This window comes from Pelecanus crispus, chromosome 1 (genome assembly GCF_030463565.1).
Source record: "Pelecanus crispus isolate bPelCri1 chromosome 1, bPelCri1.pri, whole genome shotgun sequence".
NCBI classification, from domain to species: Eukaryota; Metazoa; Chordata; class Aves; order Pelecaniformes; family Pelecanidae; genus Pelecanus; species Pelecanus crispus.
In genome coordinates, this window is record NC_134643.1 from 99577610 (window position 1) to 99603421 (window position 25812).

At 41.1% G+C, this 25812-nt stretch overlaps 1 protein-coding gene across 1 annotated transcript in view; it reads right to left on the bottom strand.

The window, feature by feature from the left end:
- CMSS1 (cms1 ribosomal small subunit homolog) overlaps nucleotides 1-25812 on the bottom strand; it is a 252112-nt gene that overhangs the window by 10161 nt on the left and 216139 nt on the right. The window contains exons 2-4 of the mRNA XM_075727561.1: nucleotides 9237-9337; nucleotides 4482-4553; nucleotides 1305-1434 (exon numbers count right to left, since the gene is read on the bottom strand). Coding sequence (XP_075583676.1) covers nucleotides 1305-1434; nucleotides 4482-4553; nucleotides 9237-9337 — 303 coding nt within the window. The remainder of the gene's footprint in view (nucleotides 1-1304; nucleotides 1435-4481; nucleotides 4554-9236; nucleotides 9338-25812) is intronic.

Sequence of the window (25812 nt, forward strand, 5' to 3'; positions counted from 1 at the left end):
GAGACCATGCTGACTACAAACCTGACTTTCTGCACTGTGTCAGTTAACAAGAACACACAGCTCCAAGGAGTTGCTTGTTATTTGCTTAGTGCTTTGACGTGAATGACTTGACAGCTGTAGAAGTTCGTAAACTCCTTGGCACTCCAAACTTCCAACTCTCAGCAAAAAAAGACAGAAAAAATATCTCCATCCAACCCAAGAGCCAATCCATATGGAAATGGGTCACTTCACTAGCCCAAAGGGCTCTCTTCATAAGAAAAAAAACAAAGCAATTTATTATTTGCTAAAACCCCTAAAGGTCTAAAAATATTTAACAGAAGCTTTTCAAAGCAATCCATATGGGCCTTCTCCAGGTTTTCTTGATTCAACAAGAAAGCTGAACTTGCTCCATAGCAATAAAGAGGGTCAACCTAGAATCATGGATGTTAAGGAGGAGCATATTTATCTAGAAAGGCAGGCTTAAACATTAAAAGAGAGAAACCACTGCTGGCCTAGAAGGCTCCTATACTGGGCACAGGTCACGAAGAGTTCAAGAAGTACCAAAGGTGTACACAGGTTAGTTACCAGGCTGTTTGCTCTTCATGAGCACTACCAACAAATAATGGAGAGTGCCTATAAAATTACACTGCCTCTTTATCTGCAGAGTAAGAGGCAGAGAAGTTCAATGTTGCCTTCACCTCTAATGCAACCTCCAGAAGCTAATCCTGTTCTGTCCTGCTTTGCCTTTTCTATTGCTGGCTTTTAACTGGAGACAGAATACGGGAAACCAAGAGCGTCCTCATTATGTTTAAAACTCGGACACTTCACACTTGAACCAAATATACCATCTCATTTCATGCCACTCCCTGAAAAACCATTGTGTTCAACATCTCATAACCATGTCAGAATGACATCTCATTATTTCTTTGTCTACTCCTGCCAGCCCTCCTATTATGCATCTGGATTGACTCAGATAATCCCAGAAACAAAATACATTTTCACTTTCTCTGTCAGCATCTTGGAAGCTATTATTAGGAATCATATAATTTCTATTAGAAAAGTGAGCTCCTGAAATTAATACTTTACAATAAAAGGACACATTTAAATAATGTTTCTTTTCATTTCTGTAACTCCAAGAAACCTCACGTTTATTGCAAAGAAACTAACATCTTTACTTAAACAGCAAATTAATATACAGTATAAGAAAATATTTCCATAAAAAAGTACAACTCAAGACCTGTCCCAAAAATCCTCTTCTGCAGAAAAAGAACTGAACAGTATCATGAAAACAACGTTATTTATCTATTAAATGTAGGATAAGTTACCTGACAGCTTTAATTCATCTATTTCAATCACTGAACGGTTTTCACCAAAATGTTGACTAAGCAGATTTTGTAGATCTGCAGGGACACCAGGTTTTGGAGCAGATTTTTCCAGAATATCAGAAATTTTCTTCTGAAAAAACAAGTAAAATGGGTAAGTATAGCATTTCTGTAATTTCTGCTCTTTGGCTAGCTAACAACACTGTAAATAAATATTACTCCATAACTTTATACTGTTATATTGGCTTAACTACAGCTTAATTAGAAAACACGTTACGATGGGACAACATTCCCATCATCTTTAGTGGGAATGCAGAGTTCAGATGCAAGTTCAGATACTTTCATGAGATGATCTGTGAGCCCAAAGACAAAAAACTCTTGTGCACTCACCTGAAATGCTGCCGTAACAAAAACGGTTTGTCTGAAAGCTGGTTTTGTTGAGTTTTGCTGCTGTTACACTTCAGTATCAGTTTGAAAATTCAGGGTTTTCTTATAATTTGTTTTAATTTATTATTCTTAAAGCATAACAACAGGAATCAAGTGATTATGTAAGTCTTTGTTATATTTTTATTAAAACAGGGTAACTATCTATCTATTTTGGAAGGAAAGATGGTTAGCTATATTCACAGAATGCCATGCAAGTGTGATGAAAATGAGTTAAAAGCTCACAAAACCAGAAGTCAAGCAGAAAGAGTTCAGCAGCTGCTTTGTTCTTCCAAAATGTATAATTCTTTAAACCAAACTAATAATTTTGAGAGCCTGGACATGAGTTCATAATGATTGTGGTTTACACCTTAGGAATGTTAGCCAATATCAGGTCTGAATTTTCACTGAAGTGAAAGTGTTGCCATATTTTTTCCCATAATCAAATAGATCATCGGGGTGGAACAGCCCAGGGTTCCCATTCTCTGAATGATCTGCCAGCATTTAAGAAAACAGCAGATTTTCAAGGATAGAGGCAGACTGGAGAGAACGGCAAGAACGTGAAGCCTCTCTTGTTCTCACTGCGAAGTGATTCATTTGTGAAAGGCAAGCTCAAGGTTTCTCAGCTGCGCAAGCTAGACTGAACTTGCCATCATGAGGATGCATGGCAGCATAAGCCTAGAAGCGAACAGGAGCAGGAGAGTGTGGTTAGGGCGGAGCAATAGGGTACGTATCTGTGAGGGAAAGTGAGATTTCACAAAGAGATGAGGTGGGCCTGGAAGCATTTTTGGCAGCTTTGGAGGGGTGGTGAGTACCTTCAGTGCAATTTTGGCAGGCTAAGATCTGGGGCAGCACAGATCAATGGAAATTTTGAAGAGAGCTATAGCAGGAATTTTAGTGTAGGGGACAGATCTTTTTCTATCCCTCTTTCCCTCAGTCCATCCCAGCACCCACTCCCCTCCTTGTCTTCCATTCCCCACCGCTCCATCTCTCTCTTGCCCAATACCCCAGATACTCCCATAACAGCAGCATAAGGGGCAGAAGGCTGAACAGGGGAGAGCCACACAGGGGCTGCTGGAGCCGCTCTACCCCACAGCAAAGGCAACGTAGGCAGCTGCCTCTCCCAGCCATCTGCCACTCTGGCCACGGCTTGTTCCACCTCTGCTAAACACCAGCTGCACGTTTGCAAGACCCCAGCTGAATCTTTGACCGTGGGATACACAGAGATGAAATGCCTATGCCTTCCTCTCAGTCTACCTTTGGCCTGGTGCAAAGCCCTCTGCAGTCCCTGGAAGACTTTCCAGCGGATGTCTGGCTGTTGAGCAGGTTTTTGCCATGTGTGAATCTGCAGCATTCCTTCCCAAGTTTCACCCTCATTTGGCACTGTTGTATTTTTCTGCCATGCAACAACTGTCTTCCCAAAGAATGACCAGAGGCCATCTGCAGCATACACAGCCTTTGCATGAGGCCCACAACCGAACCTCTTCGTTGTTCTTCCTATCACCCACAACTGCTCTTCTCCAGCCCCACAGTCTGCCTCTTAAGTGACCCACATTTGGGAACCTCTGATTTAGCAGACAGCAAGACAGAACTATCAGGCTCATTTTACTTGGTAATTCAGCACACGGCGCCATTCCACAGGACCATTACGTCATTCGTTGGGCCACTTGGTTCCTTCAGGAAAATTATGGCACTCTGGAGGGGAGAAGCCTGATGCTAACGAGAAATTCTGTTAAGACCAAGAGCAAGGACACCTGAGCAAACTCTCTTCCTTCAAGGAGAGCTGTGGGGAAATGTTCCTCATGCAGGAAGTTTTATTATTTTTCTTCCAATTCATTCCAGATGCTTAAAAGCAAAGGGGTTTTTCCCCCCCTTTTCCTTATTATCGGAGAGAGCACTTTGTTTGGAACCCATACATCAACCTGATAAATACTTCCTGATGGATTTTTTGACAGGCTGTGTATGTCAACTTAGTGGCCTAGCCCCACTGAAACCAAAGGTGTAACTAAGCACCTATTGTTTGCCTGAGAACGGGGTGTTTTTGTCAGGTTTGGTTCACCAATCTCTGTCATTGGATGCTTTCGCTCTGGCAGCAGTGGAACAAGTGCTGTGGTCACTTCTGCCAGAGCTGCATTTAAAGCTAAATCCCACTCTTCCCTCTTCCCATTCCCTGGATGATTAAGAGGCCTGACAAAATATAAGGCCACCTCTCAGCCTTATGCTATTTACAGTCTGTCCTGAAAGACAATTAAGTTGCCTGGTGCCATGTATCTTCCATCTAGACTGCAGAGTGTGTTTGTTGTCGAGGGTGAGGATGGAGCATGGCCAGAGGAACAATACAGAGTATTTATTTATATACTTATGCTATGAGGAGAAGAACGAACAAGGACAACTCTTGGCTTAAAAGATGTAACAGCAGCTGGAGCCTGACCACACCACGGAAATGCGGCAGATTCTGCAACAACTGAACTTCCACCTTTCTTTAATGCAGTTACATTTGCCCAGTGTGCAACACTTGCAAGTGGGGTGTAGACATATACAACCCTTGAGCGGCATAGACACAATGCCCCAGTTCAGGTTGGGAATGGGTATTTTGAGTGAAGTCAAAAAAGTAGGAATTTCTATTCTTCTCTAAAAGAGGCTGCAACATTATGACCATATTATTTCTCATCCTCACAGGGTTGTCCTAATTCTGAATCTTGTAATAGCACGTACACCCACTGCCCAGTCCCCAAACACACTCTAGGACATTCATACCTTCTTTCTCCTCTTTGCCTTTACAGCACTCTCTTGTTTTTCTTCAGGCTGACTTAGAAAACACTCTGTAGGCTGCAAAGCACATATTAAAAAAAAAAAAGTAAGAAAAAGATTCAACATCAGATATCTGATCACCCTGGGGGAAAAAAAAAAGTCAACAAAGGGAGGTAAGAGGGGATACATAAAGTATAATGCTGGGTTAGGAAAAACCAAACAAAACCAAGCTTTCCCACCTGTAGAAGGGATCAGATTCTTACAGTTACATATATCTGGAGTAATTTTGGAATTGAGATCTATGTTGTTGTAACCAAGAGGGGAATAAAAGAACAGAAAATTGAAACACACAGGCTGTAGTCACAATTCCATAAAATGGTGGAAAGCAAGTTTCGATACATAAAAAAAAACCCAAGAGAAAAACATGAACAACACCTTTCACAAATTTTATATTTTAAATCTCTGTTATTGTGTGTGATTGTTTTTCTAAACTTTGCCAATAGTGCTCTAAAATAACTGGGTCTAAGGTGAGCATCCAGACGGTGAAAGATACCACAGAACTGGATGAGAATAATTGGAAACAATCATGCTCTGGATTTCCTTTTACATTTGTAATGCAAAATTTAGGAAAACATGTTTCGAATTTGTTCTGCCCCATTCTTGCTTTGTCTCCTCATAGCAGGCAGGGTCAAATACACACAAGAAAAATACATGGTGCATTTCAGAATAATCTTCATCCAACATGTGTTGCTCTTATTAACCCTCTTTTGTGCCTGAGTGAGCAGGCTGAATCGGTCCATTTGTACCAGAGCCCCTGTTCACATAAGCCAGGGTTAGGATTTGTCCTTAGCCATCTAAAATTGTCCAAAACAGAGGAAGCAAGGCACAGGCTTTCCTTGTTTTGAGCATAGCAATTCTCTTTTCTTTTGCCTTCTTAGGGACTTCCGCTTCATGGAAATGCAAATTAATCTACGTAGACAGGCTTTAGAGCTTAATAAGTGACTTGATGAAGAGCAATGGGGAAATAGGCTGAGCTGCAGGGAAAAGTTCCTTGATACTAGGATGCATTTGGCTGGAAAAATCTGCTCCTGTGAGAAACCACGGAGAAGTCTCATCACATGGAGCATTAAAAGCTCAGGAACAGCAAATCCAGCAGTGCTCCCTGGGGAAAGCCCGGAAGAAAAGTATCAGCAGGAAAGGGAGCCCAGCCGAAAGCCAGAGAAGCTGCTCCTTTGTTCCCTTGTGAGGGTAGCTTCAACAGAGCCAAGAGGGCCAAAGGAACGCTAACAGAAGTTCAGGGTATCTGAGCCTTTCTGAGCCCTGCTTGCACTGCCCCCCCTTAACAGGAGGACTTCATGACAACTGGTGCTATACGACCCTGGCCAGCACATTTGTGCATTTTCAAGCCCACTCTCATATCCTTATCAGAAGCATTTTGTGGACTTTAGTTGTTCATATTATGCCCACATTTCCCTTTTTCTCCCCACTTCCCTGGCTAATTTAGCTATAAAACCCAGGACCACCATGCTCAACACAAACAAATCACCTACTGCTTGCTCCTGCTTTCTGTGCCATGATGCAACCACAGCCATTGCACTTGCAAAGGCAGTAGCACTGTATAAAAGTGGCCCTGAAACTGGTTGAGGTTTGAAATGATACTTAGGAACTACCAGAGAAGATTTGGCTGGGGACTGGCTACGGCCAGCAAAGCACTCTACAACTAGGGCTGGAGTATAACTCAGCCTGGATCAATACCCACCCCATGAGAAGTTGTGATAGGGACCATGTCTTGCCTCAACAATAGAGATCTGTCCCTGTGATTTTCTCAGGTATAAACAGATACTATCTTCCATAGATACTCAAAGACCACTTGCCACGTGTTTTAATCATAAATTCCATGTTCAACATCATATTTTACGCAGAGAACAAGCCTTTGGATTGATTTAGTCAAGGGATACTACCAAGCAATCAAAAAGACAGAAAAGGGCCAACTTGAATCTCTTTCCTCCAGCAGAATATGATGGTTCCCTATCCTAGAAATATCCCTGGATACCCCTATCCTACCACTCTTTCAGCATATCGGAAAAAGCACTCATTCACGTCAGGCCCATGTCCCCCTTCATACACATTGTGAGCTGTTTACATAAATCTGCAAAACACTCCCAACCGGTATCTGCATGAGAAAAGAATAAAACCATGCCACACAGCTGAAAAATTTTCTCTACAGAAACAAAATTTTCTCATTGATAACCCTGCACCGAGATGTTTAAAAGTATCACCAAATGCAATCGCTTCTCCTTTGAAGGCAGCATGTAACCCTTTCTTTTAACAGCAACAGAAGTACACAGCAGGCTTGTGGTCAAAGCCTTGCTTCCTCACAGAAGCATGTTAAAGACTCAAAATTATCTCCTTTACAACAGCACATATATATATATACATATATATTTACTCATAGTATACTATTAGCCCAGCAATAAGAAGTCCACTTTATTCAGACATTAAAAATAACGCCATAAGAAAAACAGAAACTTCATGGTGGTGAATGGCTGTAAACTTACATGTCTTTGATGATCTGCAGTCTAAAATATTTAGGCATCTGATCTAGACTGAACTTCTGACCCTTACCCAAATGTTAGTTGCCTACTAAGAATTTCAATAGCTCTTTGCATGCCACCCTTAAGAAAAGGTCATGTGCATGTTTTTCTTATGCAAGACACAGAGCAGGCAACCTACTGGTTTTTGACATGGCTCCCTTGTGCTCTGTGTTTTTATGCTATTTTTACAGGGAAGTGCTTAAAATGCAGAAAACAGGAAATTTGTGCTGAGACCATTGATTTATGAACTAAAATGTCATAAATTCCTTGTTTGTTAATCATAGACAGAACATAAAATATTTCCTGTATTATATTTCTAACAATTTTTTTTTTCTTTACATGTTGCCAAGTTACTGGAAATTCAAATGTAGAGTGAAAACATTTTTGCATGTGTGTGAAAGTTTACATTCTAGGTCAGCCATATACTCTGACTTTTGGAGTCTGTAACAAAGTAAACACATAAATGCGCCATTCAGATTGGAGGCAAATTATTCATTTCATTGTAAGCCTGAGGATAGCCTGCAGACTAGAAACATAAATGTTCATAATTTTATTTTTATTTTTTGTCTCCTGACTGGCTTTAAGGTGCCAAGTCCACTGCAGAATAGCTTCCAGCCTGTGAATAAGGCAGGGATGAGTAAAATGGGTTATGTTATATGCACCAGAACTACAAAACTACTAGCTTTCCATAGATACATCTGATTTTGTGAGGGTTTTGCTCTAAAAGACATGCAGTAACACATCCATGACTTTGAGCTCCCATAAAGCATTGCCTCCTGGAGTTTCGTGGCTAAACATCAATTAAACTGATTCCAAAATGTGACAGGAAGAGCTGTGGCAGGTGTTCTGCTACAGCTGAGCAGTCCCAGTCCACCTTGGCAGGATACCCTGTGTTGGCTATCCTTTCTAATGTTAGAATCATAGAATCGTAGGTTGGAAAAGACCTTTAAGATCATCCAGTCCAACCATTAACCTACACTACCAAGTCCACTCTAAGCCAATCAAGGGTAGACTAGACTAAACCATGTCCCGAAGTGCCACATCTACCCGTTTTTTGAACACTTCCATAGAAAGAGCAAAGCAACTCCTCCAAACAAACTATCTTAACTTAGTTCCAAATGCTTAAGTGAAGATAATCGTGATAGAATGTGGCTCCACAGGCATCCTCACTGAGTTCAAGTCCTCAGCACCTGACCCCTCAGTAGAGCATGTACAAAGGCAATACAGCTTTCTCCTGTACTGCTCGGTTCTCTCTTTCCTAATCAAAACATGGAACCAGTTCAGGTATTTGGCTCACTTCACCTTTGGTCTCCTTGGAAAGACACCCAAAAGCATAGTAATTGCTACTGTGTTGTTTACACTTCTCTGTTACAAAAAAAAGAACACCCCTGGCAAATGGTTTTCACTTGGGCAACTGCCTAGGCATCACACAGTGAATTTAGCATTGACCTAGGCGTCAAAATTAATATCCATGACCTTAAGGAGAGATAGCTTCCAATGTCATTTTAGCTCTTTGACAGCCGTTCAGTCAATTCTCCTGTATGGTATCAGGAAGGCAGAAGAAATTTACCTTCAAACAAGAGACTTCTTAAAATCAGCTGACCTCTAGGTGACTCTTTTTTGCTCAAGTTGGGGTGATGCTGTCTGTCAAAGACCATGCTGCCTTTTCCTTGGCATGCTCCATGTAATGCTGAACAACACAGTTCCTACTGGTTTTAAAGGAAACTTTTAGTAGTGCAAGGCTATGAAAACATCAATCCCTGTAGATCTAAATTCTTCTTCACTTGGACTTTGCACTGGGGACATGGTTGGGTAGACATGCTGTACAACATTTAAATATAGCTTTCAAGACCTTGCAGGTACAGGGAAAGGGAAAAGATGAGAGGGGAGGACACTTGGTAGCACCATCCAGGCTTTTATCACTAGACAGTCACTTTGCAGGAGACAGGCCTGGCAATCTCAACTCACACAAAACAAGAATGAAGTTATTATTGAAATATACTGGAATGTGATCACTTTCAAATAAGGCAAAATAATTTAATAAAACAATCTCATTACATGATCAGACAAAGAGTGAAGAAAACCGTCCCTTGACTGAATGCAAGGGGACTATGCTTCCCAACACATTATCATCTCTGTGCTCTACCCAATTGCTAAATTTACAAACCTGCTTTCTTTTCTTTGTCACAACAGGTTTGGAATCTGAATCTTGATGTGTTGCTGTCCTATTATCACTTGCTTTCTCAACAGCTTCATCATCTGAAGGATCTAATGAGAAAAAAGAAGGGGTTTTGTTACCGTTTTCAAATCCATCTCCTATCTTTGCATTCAAAAATAGGGATAAAATCTTCAGCTGAAAGCTTGTCAAAATAACACAATCTCAAGATTGGCAATAAGTACAGCAGCAAGAGAAATTTTTATCATTTTGGAACACTAGTATTTGGCATTTATTCTAAGAAAAGTCCCGGGTTTCCCCTCCTCTTCACAGTATTACACCTGGCAGGCAATAGATACCTTTATGTTTCTGGAATGCTGCACAGTTGGTGCCAGCTGCAGCATCAGAGGTAGAAATATCTAATCCTCCCAAAATCTCCCTTGAATTAAGCTAAGCAGTGAACAATGAAAGAAGGTATTTTTGATAAACTACATCTCAAGCCGCATGACATCCCTCTAGATTATCTCAGAACAAGTAAAACATAATCTTGGACCCATAGCACTGCATTCACCACACATAATTACAGACCTATCTCATTTGACCCAGAAACAAGCAATAGCAGTGCTACTGAAGACTAATGGCACTATGGTCTATGGGATCACTGTAAAAAAACATCTTTCTTGCATCTGACGTCTTTCAGAATAAGTCATCTCCTTCTACTAAAACAATTCTTGCAGATGAAGGAAGAAAAAAAAACATAAATCAAACCAAACACACACAAAAATGCACACAAAACCCACCCCAGCCTCCATCTAAAAGCCCAAAATGTCTTACTGACACCAATTACCTACAAGAGGAAAAATCACAAGATTGGTATAATGTCCTATTGTATAAAAATATATGCAGACATTTTCTGCAGCCACATTTTAATTGTGTGTCTGTTACTTCAGTAATAATTAGGCAAACGCACCATTCCCAAAGTTTAACCAGAATGTCCATAAGACTAAAAAAGGCTTATGTTTTGAAAGAACGCTATTTAAATTAAGATGTTTCTTCTCATTCTCTTCTTCATCTCTTATCTACAGAGAGACTTTGGGGAAAAAAAATATCCACAGCAACAGTTCCCTCTTATAGTGCTATATTAGTGCCTAACATGTTGCATTCAAACCCAGAAGTTTCTTCTGGGGACTGAATTACTTCCCTGATTGTTATCATCCATCGAACTGAATAATTCAATTTCTGTATCTGGAATATTTCCACCCAACAAGTACTTAGTCATTTTTGCAATCTCCTGTATTCTGAAGTTGTAAATGGACAACTTCAAGACCAAGTTATTTATTTTGCATGAAGAGGAACAGTACAATTTCTTAAGCATCACCCCAAGCATGGACAATATAACTACATCTATGCAATCACTAGCTGTGAGCAGAGTAAACTGATGGCCAGAGAACGTGAGAGACAGAAAATCAACTATGGCTGGTATTTACTAATTCCACATTGAAATAGGTACCTATTGAAAAAAGGTAAGTGAAAGGATATGTGAAAGATATGTCAAAGAATTTAAGTGAAAGGTAAGTAAAAGGATATGAAGGGGGAAAAAGGAACCTTTATTCATGCATAGATGCAACATTAATGGGACAGAATGGGTAACAAAATGGGTACATATTCATGCCTGGAAGGATACCATCTTGCAATTTCCACTCCTTTTCCCACTTTGAAAAGCTTGTGTAACAGTCAGCATCCTAAAGTTGGGTTGCGACAGCTGCTAAGAGTTCAAAAAAGTTTGGAAGTTTGAAAGCTAGCAAGTGAAGAAAATCAGTGAATGTTTTAGCAGGCTGGATATCGTTTGTCACGAAATCTTACTTGATATAGATTAGATTCTTGGCAAACCGCAACAGCTTTAGAAACAGAGCAGCAACTGAGAAGAGAATTTGTCTTCTGTCTAGTACAACTAAGAGACTCTTAAGTTGAAGGGGTTAGATAAACACGTTAATGAACTTAATTCAGACCAAAATGAATGCCATGGAAGAAATGGCAGCACTTGTTTGCATCTCAACACAGGATGAAGACACAGTCTGAAATCTTAAATGGGAATCTACCAAGAAAAGCTCCCACTTCCCAGATCTAGAGCAAATGCACCAAGTGGACACTGCAGCTCAGCTGGCCTATTTGCTTCCTTCTCTTCGCAGGCACAGCCATCAAATCAGCAGCTGAACGGACTGTGGCCGCAGGACTGCTAGATCCCATGTGGGGTGAGGGGCTGGTGGCAGGGGAAGAGCAGGGATGTCACTCCTGGCAGCCCTTTACCACAGGCTAGCTGTAACATTAAGTTGACCCTTAAGCTGGTGCTAAGTCAGCCACAGAGGACACTAGGTGGCCGGCCATTCTGGGATCTCTTCTCAAAGGACATGAACGAGGGAGGTGACAAGTCTAAATCTCAGGCTTACTCGTACACTAGGAAATATACGGCACTGGTCTCCATGAGCTTCCCTCATAAGCTATTTTCCCTCTCTTCTGAGGGACAAACTGCGTCCGATTGACTCTTCTTCTGAGCTGCCATTTGGATCACAAACAAGAAGAATGAACACCCACCCCCAGTATGACTGCCACTTTTTCTAGAACATCACTGTTACTGTCTTGAGAGTCTTCATCAGACATTGAGTCTTCTCCCATGTAGTTAGCGATAGGACGAGAGGAAATGGGCTTAAGCTGCGCCAGGGGAGGTTTAGGTTGGAAATCAGGAAAAATTTCTTTATGGAAAGGGTGGTCAAGAATTGGAAGAGGCTGCCCAGAGAGGTGGTGGAGTCACCATCCCTGGAAGTGTTCAAAAAACGGGTAGATGTGGCACTTTGGGACATGGTTTAGTCTAGTCTACCCTTGATTGGCTTAGAGTAGACTTGGTAGTGTAGGTTAATGGTTGGACTGGATGATCTTAAAGGTCTTTTCCAACCTAAACGATTCTATGATTCTATGATTGGCTGAAGGTGAAAAGTTTTCTGGGAAAGTTTACTGGCCAACAAAAGTAAAAAGGAGAGAGAATTCCAAAGCCCACTACTTTCTCTTTTTTTTTTTTTTTTTGACATTGTCAATGGTGATATGGGTTTACTTTATTATAAATTTATTATTAATGTACAAAAAATATATCTAGTCCTGTACAGCCTAACACATGGCAGCAGGTAAACAGGGGAAGAGAGAAAGCTGAAGGTTTGGGAGACTAACAGATTTGTTCCTTATATTACAGCTCAAATATCTATGTCAATCTACTGGGTTCTTCCGAGGATGTCCGAGTGCTCCTGCACCATATGCCTGCCCCTATACACCAACAGATCCTTCCCTGGCCTATTCCTCTCCAAAGTCACTGACCACTTATGTCCTCCAGCCAGTTTGGAATCTCATGTATGATGCTTCATTAGAAGAAGCTGAAAAATTACATTATCCAGCATACTCCTGAAAGTTTAAAAGGTCTCCTGGTAACTCAGTGTTAACACTGTGCATTACCATGGGCTTGTTTCCCTCTGTATCACCATTCCTCTAGCAAATTTCTTGTGCTGCATTTTGGTAGGGCAGCTTCTGTGTCTGAGAACCCATCACTGACTTTTGTCTCTTCTGTCCTGACTCCAGAGACACTGGAGGAGTGACCAGCTTTTACACACACCAGCTCCCCAGACCTGGGGTCCTGGATGAACTACATCCAAGTGGGCTGTGGAGCAATGATATGAACGAAGTACATCAAAGAAATCAGAACTAATTGCCTCTTTGTCCCTCTTGCTCATCACGCTTGGGCCCCAAACACCCATTCCAGACTATATCTGTGCATGCCTCACTGAATTGAACTGCTGAGCCAGCTCTTTCTCAGCATATTTACTTCACATTGGATATAAATGAGAATTGCATAAAATAGATTCAGGGGAAGCTGCCTGTGATCTTTAAGCATTCCTTCTTAAATCCCACCACCATGCTCTGAAAGGCAAACAGGAGTCATCTAAGTTTTAAATAACCTCTTCTCTTTCTCAAAACTAAAAGCCACACAGCTAGCAATAGCAATCTAAAACTGGACAAATGGTTTCCATGAACTGAAATAGCCTGACAATGTACCACCTGTTCACTGCCCATCTGAGTTTTGGACTGCACATCGGGAAGCAATGTCCTTCTCCACTTTCAGCAAGAAGCGAGAGAAGAGGGAACCAATGTCCAGCCCCAGACTCAACAAACACCTGTGAAAACAGTTCAAATTTGAGCATCTTTCTGCAGTACCCGAGTATCTTTATTTCATACAACAGGAGGACTTCTTATCTGTTCCAGAAACAGCCACTCACATCCCCATCAAGACAGCAGCTAGTTTTGAGCTGTGATTGTTTGTGACACCACATCAGCTCCCGTGCTGACAGGCACGTTTTGTCATGGGCAAAGTACCACGGGCCAGACTCTGCCAACCATGCTCACATTAAACAGTGTACCTTCTTCTGCAAATAGTTACCTTGATGTCAGTGGGCTATTCACAAAATAACTAACTCAATGCAAATAAATGCAGAAGCACCCAGCCCACAGATCCCAAACGCGCCTGTATCAGAGCAGCACTGTTTGCCCTGCTTTGAGGTGTCAAGCTGACCAGGAGACTCCTCTCTGCCAGAACAGGAGAACACAAATCCTTTCTTAATAATAAATTGGCTCAAATGCAGAACCTAATCGATTAATACAACGTTGACTTTCATCTCCCTTGCAGTGCAAATGAGCAGGCAGGCAGTTGCTGATGGAATATGCTGCTGAAGGCATGATGTTATTCAGTGCAACAATCCTCTGCATCTGCTTTCCTGTGACATATGGACCTTACGCAACCACAAGGTCGTCAAAGATGTCTGAACAGTCATGTAATACTCTCAATATGGAAAAATAAATGTGAATTCCACAACTCTTCACATTTTTTCCTTTGGTATTACATCAGCGGCATGGCACATAATAACAGGCTTCCCAGTCATTGAGTATTTATACTTGATTTTATTTTGAACCATGCTGAAATGGAAAAAGCCATTTATGCTTAACACATACACACACACAAATACGAGTAAGACTTTCTCATTTATGATATTGATCACTATTTAAAATTATTCAGTGCAATGGTTTCTAACTTTTAAATTTAATACTGATATATACACTTCCAAGTACATCTATATGTATACTAAATATAGACATATACACATGTTTATACACATGCACAGATACTTAGGTAATTTAACAGGTTCCCTTTAATCATCACCTTTATTAACTAATATGTTCACAAAGAATGCACATTTGCTTGGTTACTTATACTAGTACTTTTAAAGGCAGACAAGACCTTAATGATATAGGAGGTAATGGCATGTGTTTTGATATGAATGCAGTTTTGTTCATACAGAATGGCTAGTACATACAAATTTCTGTTTGCTAGGCTGATACACCATTACTGAGACTTCTGACCTTCACATGCCACTTTTCTACCCTGAAGTGATTAATAAAAGCGTTATAGTGACCGCAACGTAAATAATTAATTCTATTAAGAACTAAGGCTGACTGAAAAAGTGCAACTCTTCTAGGCAGCACACCTCCAAATGCCTCAAAATAAAGAAAAAAGTTACTACTGAAAAGGAACAGAAAATAATCCTAAAATTCTTTGGAAAATGTGACTTGTGGTTTGAGCCAGCCCATGACTGAAAGAAAGATAAAGGAAGCTCACAGAAATGACGGCAGCTATGGGAAGTTCCTCATAGGAAGAGAGGAACAGAAGGGGTTTTTGAGAGAGAAAGGAGGCATGGTGCTTACAACTCTTCATAATATAGGAACAACGAGAATGTAATTAAAAAGAAAGCTCAGAATAGAAAAATATTCTTTTGCGTACATACCCAAAGATAACTGAGGGAATGATTTCCACTAGGGTTTTTTTGGGTTGGTTGCCCCCTCCCCCCTAAAATCTGGAAGGTAAGTGAGATCAGACATCTGTTTGGTATCCAGAAGACCCCAAGTGACACAGCCCAGTACAGGACAAGTTCATTTCTTACCATTAAACTAATCTCTGTGACAGAATTTGGAGGGAACCTGCCTTACATATCCACAAGGGAGACTCCCTCAACTTTTGTTTGATCTGTCACTGCCCACAGTCAGAGACATACTCTGGGTCAGAAAAGCCTCTGGGTCTGAACAGAAATCCCCTGCTTTCTTCCTTATGCTCCCATCAGGGCTATGTATCAGTACTAAACTAGAATTACCTACATGAAAATGAAGTTTATACATAATTTATTATTGCCCGCCCCCTGCCGCATTTTCCATCCCCAACTTCCATCTTCCTCTGACTGTTCTAAAATCGCCTCGTATCTGAAACCAGACTTTAAATAAAGCCTGTGTTTTCTAATTTTTAACGAAAAGCCTGTGGAAATAGGTTTTACATTTGTTATGCTCCCTTTCTAGTTTCAGATATGTTACAGGAAAGTATGTGCTTGTCATTACTCTGTAGGTGGACATAGTTCATTCAGTTTGGGTGTGCTACATTAGATTAATTTCAGGCTGCTTTGCAGGCTATGTTTTTACTTATTGGTTGATTAAACAGTACTGATCTGTGTTCATTAATCTGGGGAAAAATATTTCTCAGTGTTCCCAGCTTTAAATTCAGCAGATTGAAAAATATTTGATGCTGAGTAAAATGCCAAGTGTGTTGGGCACATCTCGAGTTTTTTCTTAATTGCCATTTTAGATTTCTTTTCTTTGGGAGAATGGGAGGAGAGGGGCAGAGAGCAGGTCAGGGAAAAGAATAAAATTGAAGTCTGAGATTTCAAAATATGAGAATAATATTCTCATAGTTTTGCCATCAAAAAATGGCCTAAATCTTCAGTGAATCAGATTGAGTAATCTTAATGTCAATGCGCTATGTTGAATTTTTCTCATTGCATCTCCCCTGCATGTCCCATCAGATACACACAGTGCAAGGTCAATTAATTTTCTGTAACATGTAACAGCTGTCAGCAAAATTGGCTCCCAGGTCCCTGTTCATCCTTGCTCAGTTGAGAGGCCTCCCCTTGCCACCACAGTTGTGCTGATCACAGCAACTGGGCTAAAAGTGGTGATGACAGTATTTTAGCACACAACTGTGTTATCACTCCTCAAGGCAGCAGGAAACACAAAGCTCAGGCAGGTCCTGCCATGCTGCCCACCAGTATTCAAAGGAACAGAGGAGTTCTTTTAAATAAGAAAGGCCTGGCTGGGGGGCTGATTAACTAAGAAAAAAGGATTAAAATTTTAAATATTTTAAAGCATTCCAAGCTCAACTACTTCCCTGACAAAAGGAAAGGGATAGAGAGACAAGGAGAGGCCATCAGAAGGGATGGAAGGATGCCGCGTAGCAGTGGGAGAAGCAGGTACGGAAGCCAGTGGTGCACAGCGGCAATAGGCAAGCAGCAGCTCAAACCGCCTCCTGGACAGATCCCAAATTACTCAGCTGTGTGGCACCAGCATTGCTAATCCTGAAAGGAGGATCTCTTTCATGTCTACCAGGACAATCCTCTCTAAGTTCCCTCTCTGTAGGCAACGGACAGCTTTGAATTTTCCTGATGAGAAGTCTAATAATAGCTCAGATACCCTGGAGCCCAAGGCATAAAGCCAACTGGCCAAGCAATAGCTATGAAGCTTTTTTAGGGACCTCCAGACCAACCACATGGAATGGCTAAGAGCGCAAATGTTATTATTAATACGGTTCTTCAGACCACTTGCTGGCTATTTACCACGACAATACTTTAGAAATTGCTAGAAATGAGATAAAATGTTAGTTACAAAAGTCATCTGTCCTTGAAGAAGATCACCACATAACCATTGCATCAAAAATAGCTACAACAGTGTCAGTACCCTCTTCATTTCTTAAATTGCTCTGGCTAAATTAGGAAGGGTCTGCTGGCACCCCCAGAAAGATAAATAATTCTCCCCATCACGGGCACACATCATCTGCAGTGGCATGACTGAGAAATACAGATGACAGATTACAGGGAGGGGGGTGGAAATCATCCCCTTACCTCCTTGAATAAGGATTAGCTAAATCATTTTAAACAGTATAGTAAAACAAGATTTAGTCTTAGAAATCAGTAAGAGAATACATATACTGACAGACAGTGAAAAATGAATATTTAATTGCATCAAAAGATGTAATATTATAGCTCAGTGGAAATCTTTGATGCAAGGATGACAACATGGTTAAGCAGAATGCTGCTTCAAAAAATTAATGAAGATCTTTCCTTTTTTTTTTTTTTTTTTTTTTTTAATCCCCTGCATTTTAGCTTTTGCAACTCCCATTTTAAAACACTGATGAAGTTTTCATATTTTTCTCACCAGGGTCATGAATGAAATGAAGTGCCTTCACTCGTAAGGCCTTAAAATACTTGGGTAGTTTGACCATTTGGAACTGGAGAGGAGAAACTGTGAATGACATGGTATTTGTTATTGTTACTAGGAAGAAGCTGCACGTAAAGCTCTGTTGCAGGTGACTACCAGTTAGTTACCGTTCCTTTGCTGACTTTCCCTGTTAGCCTACTGCAACAGAGAACAGAGCTGCCTCCCTGCCTGGGCTGAGATAATCTGCAAGGTAATTACATGTGGTGCCAGTGCTCCATCATCCCAAACCAGCCACGGTCCCCCAAGGTCTGGGCACTGTTTTCCCTTCCCATCTCTATGAACTAAGGACTCCTTTCCCAAAACACGGCTACTTCAGCACAGCAGTAAGTTTTCATATCTGTGAGGATGCCTTGAACTGCAGACTTTGCCTGCCAAGGTACTTTGAAAAAGGTATTTTTGAAGTGTACTTGTGAGGCATACCTGAAGGGCATACAATATGCAACTGAGCAGAAACAGACACAGGCAGAAACAGACACAGTCCTATCAAAGAATCAAAAGTGCTTCAGTTTTGTCCCATTAGGTAACATTCAGACGGCATAAGCTCCTTCCCACTCCATCCAGCCTAAGCTTGTGCCAAGCAGAGTGTCTTGCAAGCAGTCTCCAGGAATTCCCTGTACTAGTTTCTAAGTATTGGCATTAGCTTGTACTACAAAGACAACATTCTTAGAAAAATGTAAACCCCTTTCCTGGGCAGTTCAGAAGGCATGTCTACCATGAGGAATTTTTTTTGCTCGATAAATCTGGTGACAGGATATTCAGTTTAGGTTCCTCTTTCTTATACTAAATAGGAATTTAAATTAAAATCACTACCCATTTAAGCAAAAAAGAACTGGTCTTAATGGAATAATATCAAATTAGTTCTCACTATGCTCTGATATGATAGAAAATTTTTAGCATACAGACATAACTATCTGCCATGCAAAGGATCTCCCACAGAACATTTGTAACAACTACCTCTCCTTTCTCCCTTGTTTTTAACACTTTAATATTCAAAATGGGTTCTTCCAAACTCATTTTTGACACGCCTTGACTCGCTGACTGGGAGTGAACGAAAAGACAAAATAAAGGGCATATTGGAAAATAAGACCAGAGGAAATCCTCTGTTGTACACATGCAAGCACAGAAGAACAAACTTTACATGATCAAGCTTAGGCCCAGCTTGTAGTATAGCTACAATCCATCCCTTTGACTTTATCATTCTTATATATTGCCTTGTAAGACAGAAACATGTTAGAAAAAATCACAGAAAGTGACTGAGCAGATGTAAAAGTAGTAGGCCACCCTCCCCCTAATAAAAATAAGTTTTTCTCCTGCAAGACAAGAGTTGAATTTGACATCCTATCACTGCCTTACACAAAGAATAACCGCATCACCAAGGTAAGAAGGGAGAACTCAATACTCATTTAGTCACTGTAGTTTTAAAACCCATGGTAAGCAAAGGGCAAACACGAAGATTTGACATATTAGGAATATGACAGGCCTTTTTATTATTTGCCATCCAACTTAATTTCTTCATTACGGGTCTGCCAAACAAGAACAACCAGAGCCTGAAGACAAAATAATACATCAGCACAGCGCGCAAATCAGTTCTGTTTGCTCTAGTACCCTTCACCAAGGACACCATGAGTGAAGGCTCAGATGACATCCACAAGTCGCTGCAGTCTCCACATTTCTCTTTCTTTTGTTCTCTCAAAAACTATCCTTTACGCTGAAACGTCCAATAATTTCCTTAAATCTCCAAATTCAGTTTAAAAGCTTATTTCTAGAGATATGGGAAATGGGAGACTCATCTGTTTGTTTGTAAGTAGCACAGGTTTTGGCTGTTCACAAATCTACTGGATGAATGTTATAAAGTTAAGTATTTAACCTTGTAAAAAGGGCTTCTCTTCTTGATAGATGCCAGGCATTATATACCCTACAGTCACTTTAGAAACCACTCAAAAGGATGCCAGTAATACTGTGCAACAGGTTTTGCTAGTAAGAGAACACTCTACCCAATTCTGAAAAGCAGAGGAATGGGGCAAGCCAGGATACAGTTGACCACATTGGAAATGGGCTGAGACATTATGGTTCACCTGGTCTTCACCTGGTGAAGTGCTCCATGGGAGCTTTAAACAACTATAAGTGCTTCGGAATTTGGGGCTAATCAAAAGAAAAATCAGTTCACACATACTAGTTACAGAATGTATGACTGTACGAGGGGGAACCCCACAAGGCTGGCTTGAAGTAAGTATCAATCCCAACAGAGGCATGTGAGAGAGGAAACAGCCTGGGCTCTGGAAAAGCCAGACCCAGATCATTCCAGAGGAAATGCTACCAAAGAAGGCTGGGTAGTCAAAGAGAAAAACTGTCTACAAAGACGTGGAAAGACCATCCAGCATCATAAGGAAAACACAAGTTACAAGCCCAGGAAAAGCTAGGCACAAAATAGCGCCTGACTGCCTTCTACATTTCCATCTTGGCGGTATGGACAGGAAACTCATGCAAAAGCCATCCTAAAGAAACTTGAGTGTATACAGCTGTCAAACAAAATACTGTTCCATCCATCTCAACGAACTCATACAACCACTCTTAAAGCCTTTTCCCCTCCTTTCAGGAAGTTCACATTACTGTGGTTGGTCAGGCAACATTTACAGCCCTGCAAACAGCACCGCTCTGTAAAAGCCTCCCCAAAGATTAATGCTCCTTCCTCAAAGCCAAGCAGCGTATTGTTTGTATGAGCAAGAATACATCCCTTCTCCACAATACTCATATAGGAGAAGTGCACGTCACAGTTCCTGGCAAAGTATGACTATTGCTGTCCTTTAGGACCCACAGAGCACTGTGATTCCTTCTTTTTCTAAGAACTACCAATCTATCATGGATGGAAGCTGCTCCAGCTGTTTGCTGTGGAGTGTGAAGAGTACTAACTCATGCTGGGGAGGAGTACATATTCCCTCCCTTATCCTCATCTCCTTCACACTCTGAATGAGGGGATCTGTGGTGATTTCAATATCCCACCACTGGAAAGAGGGGCAGAAGTGGCAGCAGAACTGCAGAGCTGGAACTGGTAGGGTTGGTCTGGATTGCATCAGGGTACCACCCTGGAGCGCAGATAGCATGGTGCTATTGGTGTTCAATCATGTTGGTATCCTGTACATTTAGAATTTCACTACTTATACAGTGCTAGTATGTCACTCAATGTATGCCTATCTGGAGGCAGACTCGTTCCTTTTTCAGGTCCTCTCTTCAAATATGAGCATCCTTCATTTGTTACGATATTCACCCCTAACAAACATTTGTTCTTGTTAACAGGGAAGAAATAGGTAAAACTGGGAGGAAAGAACTTAGATAAATCCACAAAACCATCTAATGGGTGGGCTCTAGCCTAGGTCTGACTATGAGCAAGTTTTGGCCAGGAATGTAGTATGGTCCCAGATGTGATGTCTCCCTTAATACTGCAGGATATTCTTATTTTCTACTGTTCTCCCACTATCTTGGGAAGCAGCTGTGGCACACAGCTGTAGTTCTTGTTGTGAAGGTAACACACAGAGTCTGTCTGACCCTGTGGACTTCAAGCCAATAGATCATGATAAAATTACACAGTGGAACTTGCCATAAATAGTAGGCTTCAATTACAAAAATATATAGCACACTTCACAAAAACTTAACAGCCCTAATTACTGTTCATAGATACACATTGCTACGTTACTGACCACTGATATCATTCATGCCCTTTTGGCTCTCACATATTTTGCAGACATACACATCTATAGTATGAGGTTATCACACTCCTGATGCTTTCACAGGTTTTCTCTCAATATTAAAAATTGCATGCATGCATATAATGTAGGATACACTTAGATATATGTCATCACCAACAAATATATCCCACTGAAGAACAATACTGCAAACAAGCTTTTATCCCAACTCTCCTACATGTCTTAACACAGAATGTGAGAGAAGACATTTTGAGTTGCTCAGATTTACATTTCTGCAGCTTTTTTTATTCAGAAGCCTTCATATGAGATAGCAGTATCAGGTCGCTGTTTGACGGAGTATCAGGTTAACTCATATCAAGTTAAATTCTCCTTCAGGTTAAGAACAAAATACCCTGACATGTTGCCACATAGAGTTAGAGTGGCAGATTCCCCGGATTATAAAACATCTGTTGAAAAGCAGTTCGCTATCTAAGACACAAGGGTTATGTTTCTACGCCTCTTATTCTCTTGCTTCCTCCTCTGCATATACTACACATTTCTCTGCAGTTTGGTCTCTGATATTGCAGGCTCTACTGCCCTTTCAAGCTACTCTAGCATCTCAAATTCATACAGTATCAGAATATTCATTTGTGGATTTAACTCACTGTTCCAAAAAGTCTTACTGTAACAGCAAGCGAGAGGAAGGATAATTTCTTATAGACAGAAGGTTTTAGGAAAATACTACACACTCTGCTGCATTAAGGTTTTTGAGAGGAGGAAAGGTGGCAGGCTTTTCATCTATGTCAGTGCTCTCTATTTAAGACTAGCAATTACAATGCAATCTCTCATCTGTGCAGGTCTCTCGTGAACCGGCATGCGGCTCATTTGTCTAAATGATCAAATAAAGCACATTATGACTCTATCAGTTGCAACTGCCATAAAAATAGAGCTCATACCTACATTCATTTGCTGCAAGCAGATGGTTGATTGCTTTTCTGTCCTTTTATGTTGTAGTCCTGTTCCCTTAGATCCTCTCTTTGTAGAGAGTCGCATGCTGGGAGGTCAGTTTTCTGACAAGGTCATCTGCCTTCAGAGTATGAAGAGAACTGCACAGAAAGTGGGTTGGACTATATTTAGAGTTTGGTCCAACTCCGTGCCAAGGTCCCCCCACTGTCTCTCTCTTGCAGCACCATCTCAGGTCTATTCTTGCAGATTCTCAGCCCACAGAACACACGAGGAGAGGAAAGTCGCTCTGAGCTACTACTGGATCGAGGTTTTTGCAATTTGCTAAAAACAAGTGGATCAGAAGCTCAGATGAGGACTCCTTAAATCCCTCACTCTTCCAGTATTTATTTTTCTTTATTCAAGTGGATTTTCCCTTTTCAAGTGAGTAAGGAGAGGAAACTGCCTGGGATACAGCAAAAAGAGTCTACTGAGCTAAGGTAAGCTTGCTTCATTTTGGTATTGCCATCATAATTAGAGAGCAATTGATGATGACTGGGATCAGACATGCTTTTTCTGCTAGATCAGTTCTGCATGTCAGAATTAAGGGGTTTTTTGGATAATGAAATTCTCAATTTCAAAACATCAATTTTCATTATCACTGTCTAAAGGAAATAGGAAAATAAAAGGATATCAGCACGTGCAATAGAATATACATTATCTGCTTTTACCTGTTTAAATTAATGTAAAAAGCATACAGCCATGCCAGTAGACTGTATCATTCTGAAAGTAAGAGAAAAACAGATGTGTGACTATATTCATGATGATTACATATATAGGTGTGCATTTAGATGTGCTGAGCGATGTTTTATCCACATTATTTTGTACAGTATGAGAAAGTATGGCTTCAGGTTTGCAATACAGGGCTTGCTGCAAATAGCACAGATATTTTAAAAAAAAAAAATTTAATAGATGAACACATGCTCAAATCCGTTTACGTTCCAAAGAAGTTGCTCAGCTTCAACCAGATACAGGCAGGATTAAAGATCATATTGAATTCGGTCTACTTTTTGCTGTATGCTTTACACTGGTCCTGCATTCATTCTTCTTTTAAAAACACATAAGGCTGAACAGTTTGTTTTCTCAGCACCATTTTAAACTGTTGATATTCTTAAGGGGAAAAAGCCCTGGACAAAGTACAGCATCGCATGCCTGTCTGTAAGGAGATCCTAACACACTTCAGGTCACATGGACATCATGATACTGTGGTGTGGACTCCAACATGAAGAGATTGTTATCATGTAAAGACACTCTGGAGCCATGGATTTAGCACTGGCACACACACATAGTCTCTAATGCAACATAACCATAGCAAGCACACAAGAATGGTAACCTGAAGAAATAGGGTAGAAAGGTCCACTTGACCCAAAGGTCCAAACACTGTGCCAAAAAGTTCTTCATAACATAAACACTACATAAAGTCTTAGCAGAAACATCTGAAGAAAGGCAGATGGGTTCTGGATTAACAGTAAGCAAAGGGCAAGAGAGGTCACTAAGTCACTGGGAGTTCATCTAAGCCACGACTGGGCGAATTCCTGCACTTATTTCAGGTTGTCTTTTCTTAACATACCTGCTGGTTAAACAATGCCAAGCATCAGGCTGAAAAAGTAAAAGATTAATAAAAGATGGCAAAAGTCTTACCTGCTGAAGAAACTTCTGATTTTGGTTACTTCTCAACTCTTCCTAAGATCATCTCATTGTCCTGCTTCTGATTTTTGCTTAATAATTTATGCTTGGAGTCTCGAGTGTTAAATTTATTTGGAGGATCCATTTCACACAAAATACCTTCCTAGCAGTCCTAAGACTCTTTAACAGATGATAATTAGGGTAGCATGCCGTGGAGCCAACTTGGGCTGTGTGGCATGTGATAATTCAGATTCATCCAGAAGGTTTATATTGCATGAATTCAAAGAAGAGGCTGTTACGGGAGGGTTACTTAAGTACTGCAAATATATTCATCAGCAAGTAAAAGGCTTCACAGTACAAAAGCAACTAGCACAGCCTAAGACTGGCAACAACCTTTTATAAACAGTTGTTATACACTGATAGAAAAGAGAAAAAACCACATCTTTAAAATTTTTTAAATGTTCAGGTTTTGCCTGAAGTTATTGCTTAATGAATCAACTTAGTTTTTGTGACACTTTGTGGCACCTGTTCTCCATTTGCATGTGGGAAAATGTTGTTCCCCCATCAACATTAAAGACATCTGGGGTGTAGGGGGTGGCTTAAAAAAACAGCAGTACAGATGTGACTGTAGCTTACAAACACAGCATTCACAAAGACCCCTGTGGCAGAGGGGTGGGAGCACCGCTGCTTCCCAGTGGCAGCCAGGGACTAGCTTGTTTTGAAGGGAGGGTCATCACACCTTCCCCACAGAGCTGAGCCTAAAAGATCTGTCACTCAAACTGGTGGGAGGTTTGCTGCTATATGGATAAGAGGATGACAGCAATGGAAAATGGCAGTATCACTTCGATGATAAAGATGAACACGACATTACTGGAAGAAGTTAGAAAGAAGCACATCTTAGTGAACAGGCCTCATATCCTAATGTTGACAAACCTCAGTCTGCTTCTAACCTCTTTCCAGTTGGGGCCGATCCTGCTTGGTAGGATCCTCCTCTTACTATTCTCTCCTCTCCATTATAAAATTCCAGCACCAGAATGAGCCGGCTTCATCTTGCTAAGGTGTGACCTCCAATAGGCACGATGTGCCCATCCTAGGGGAGACCACCATAGAAAGGAAAAAATTTTAAAAAAGAAAATAAAAAGGAGGTAAAGATCTTTTTTTCCTCCTCTAGTGCAGGAAAGAAAGACTGAAACCCTTCATTTCTATTAGGGGGGCTTAGATGGGTTGAAATCCACTTTCCTCACCGGGGGTGGGAGGGCATGGCTATATGTGTTGACTGATGTGTCCAAGGTTGTGGAGAAGGAAGAGGAGGCTTGGCTGATGATATATGGTGCCAGCTGGCCATGCAAAGCTCCAAGGGGACATTGACAAACTCCTGGCTTTGGCACTGTCACCCTCAGCTGAGAGGTAGAAGCAGGGCCAGAGCCAGATGGCTAAATCCGAACAGTGCCAGGGGGTTGAGTAACTCCCACCAGCAGTCAGATCCCTACTACTGCCTGCTGTATTTATGTTCCTGCTTGGGATCTTTCTCCTGGTGCAACCAAACAACAAATGATGCTGGGATTTTCCTCCCTCCCTGCCAAACTGAACTGACAGAAACAAGCTGGGGTTTTGAGGGGAGTCAAATCATACCTTAAATCACCCTGAAACAAGTACCTTTAGCAAAAGGCCCTGTCAGATGCTACAGCATCATTGGCACATGGCTCTGTAGTCAGCCAGCAGGACCCAGGACGCTCTTCCGCCCACCACCATCGTTGCACAGCTGGTGCTGCAGCCAATGTCCAGGCAGGAACACCCAAAAGGGGATGGAAGAGTGTGAGAAGGGTAAAGGTGGCACCTGGAGAATCAGTCCAAGAGTACTTGGGTACAGTTCT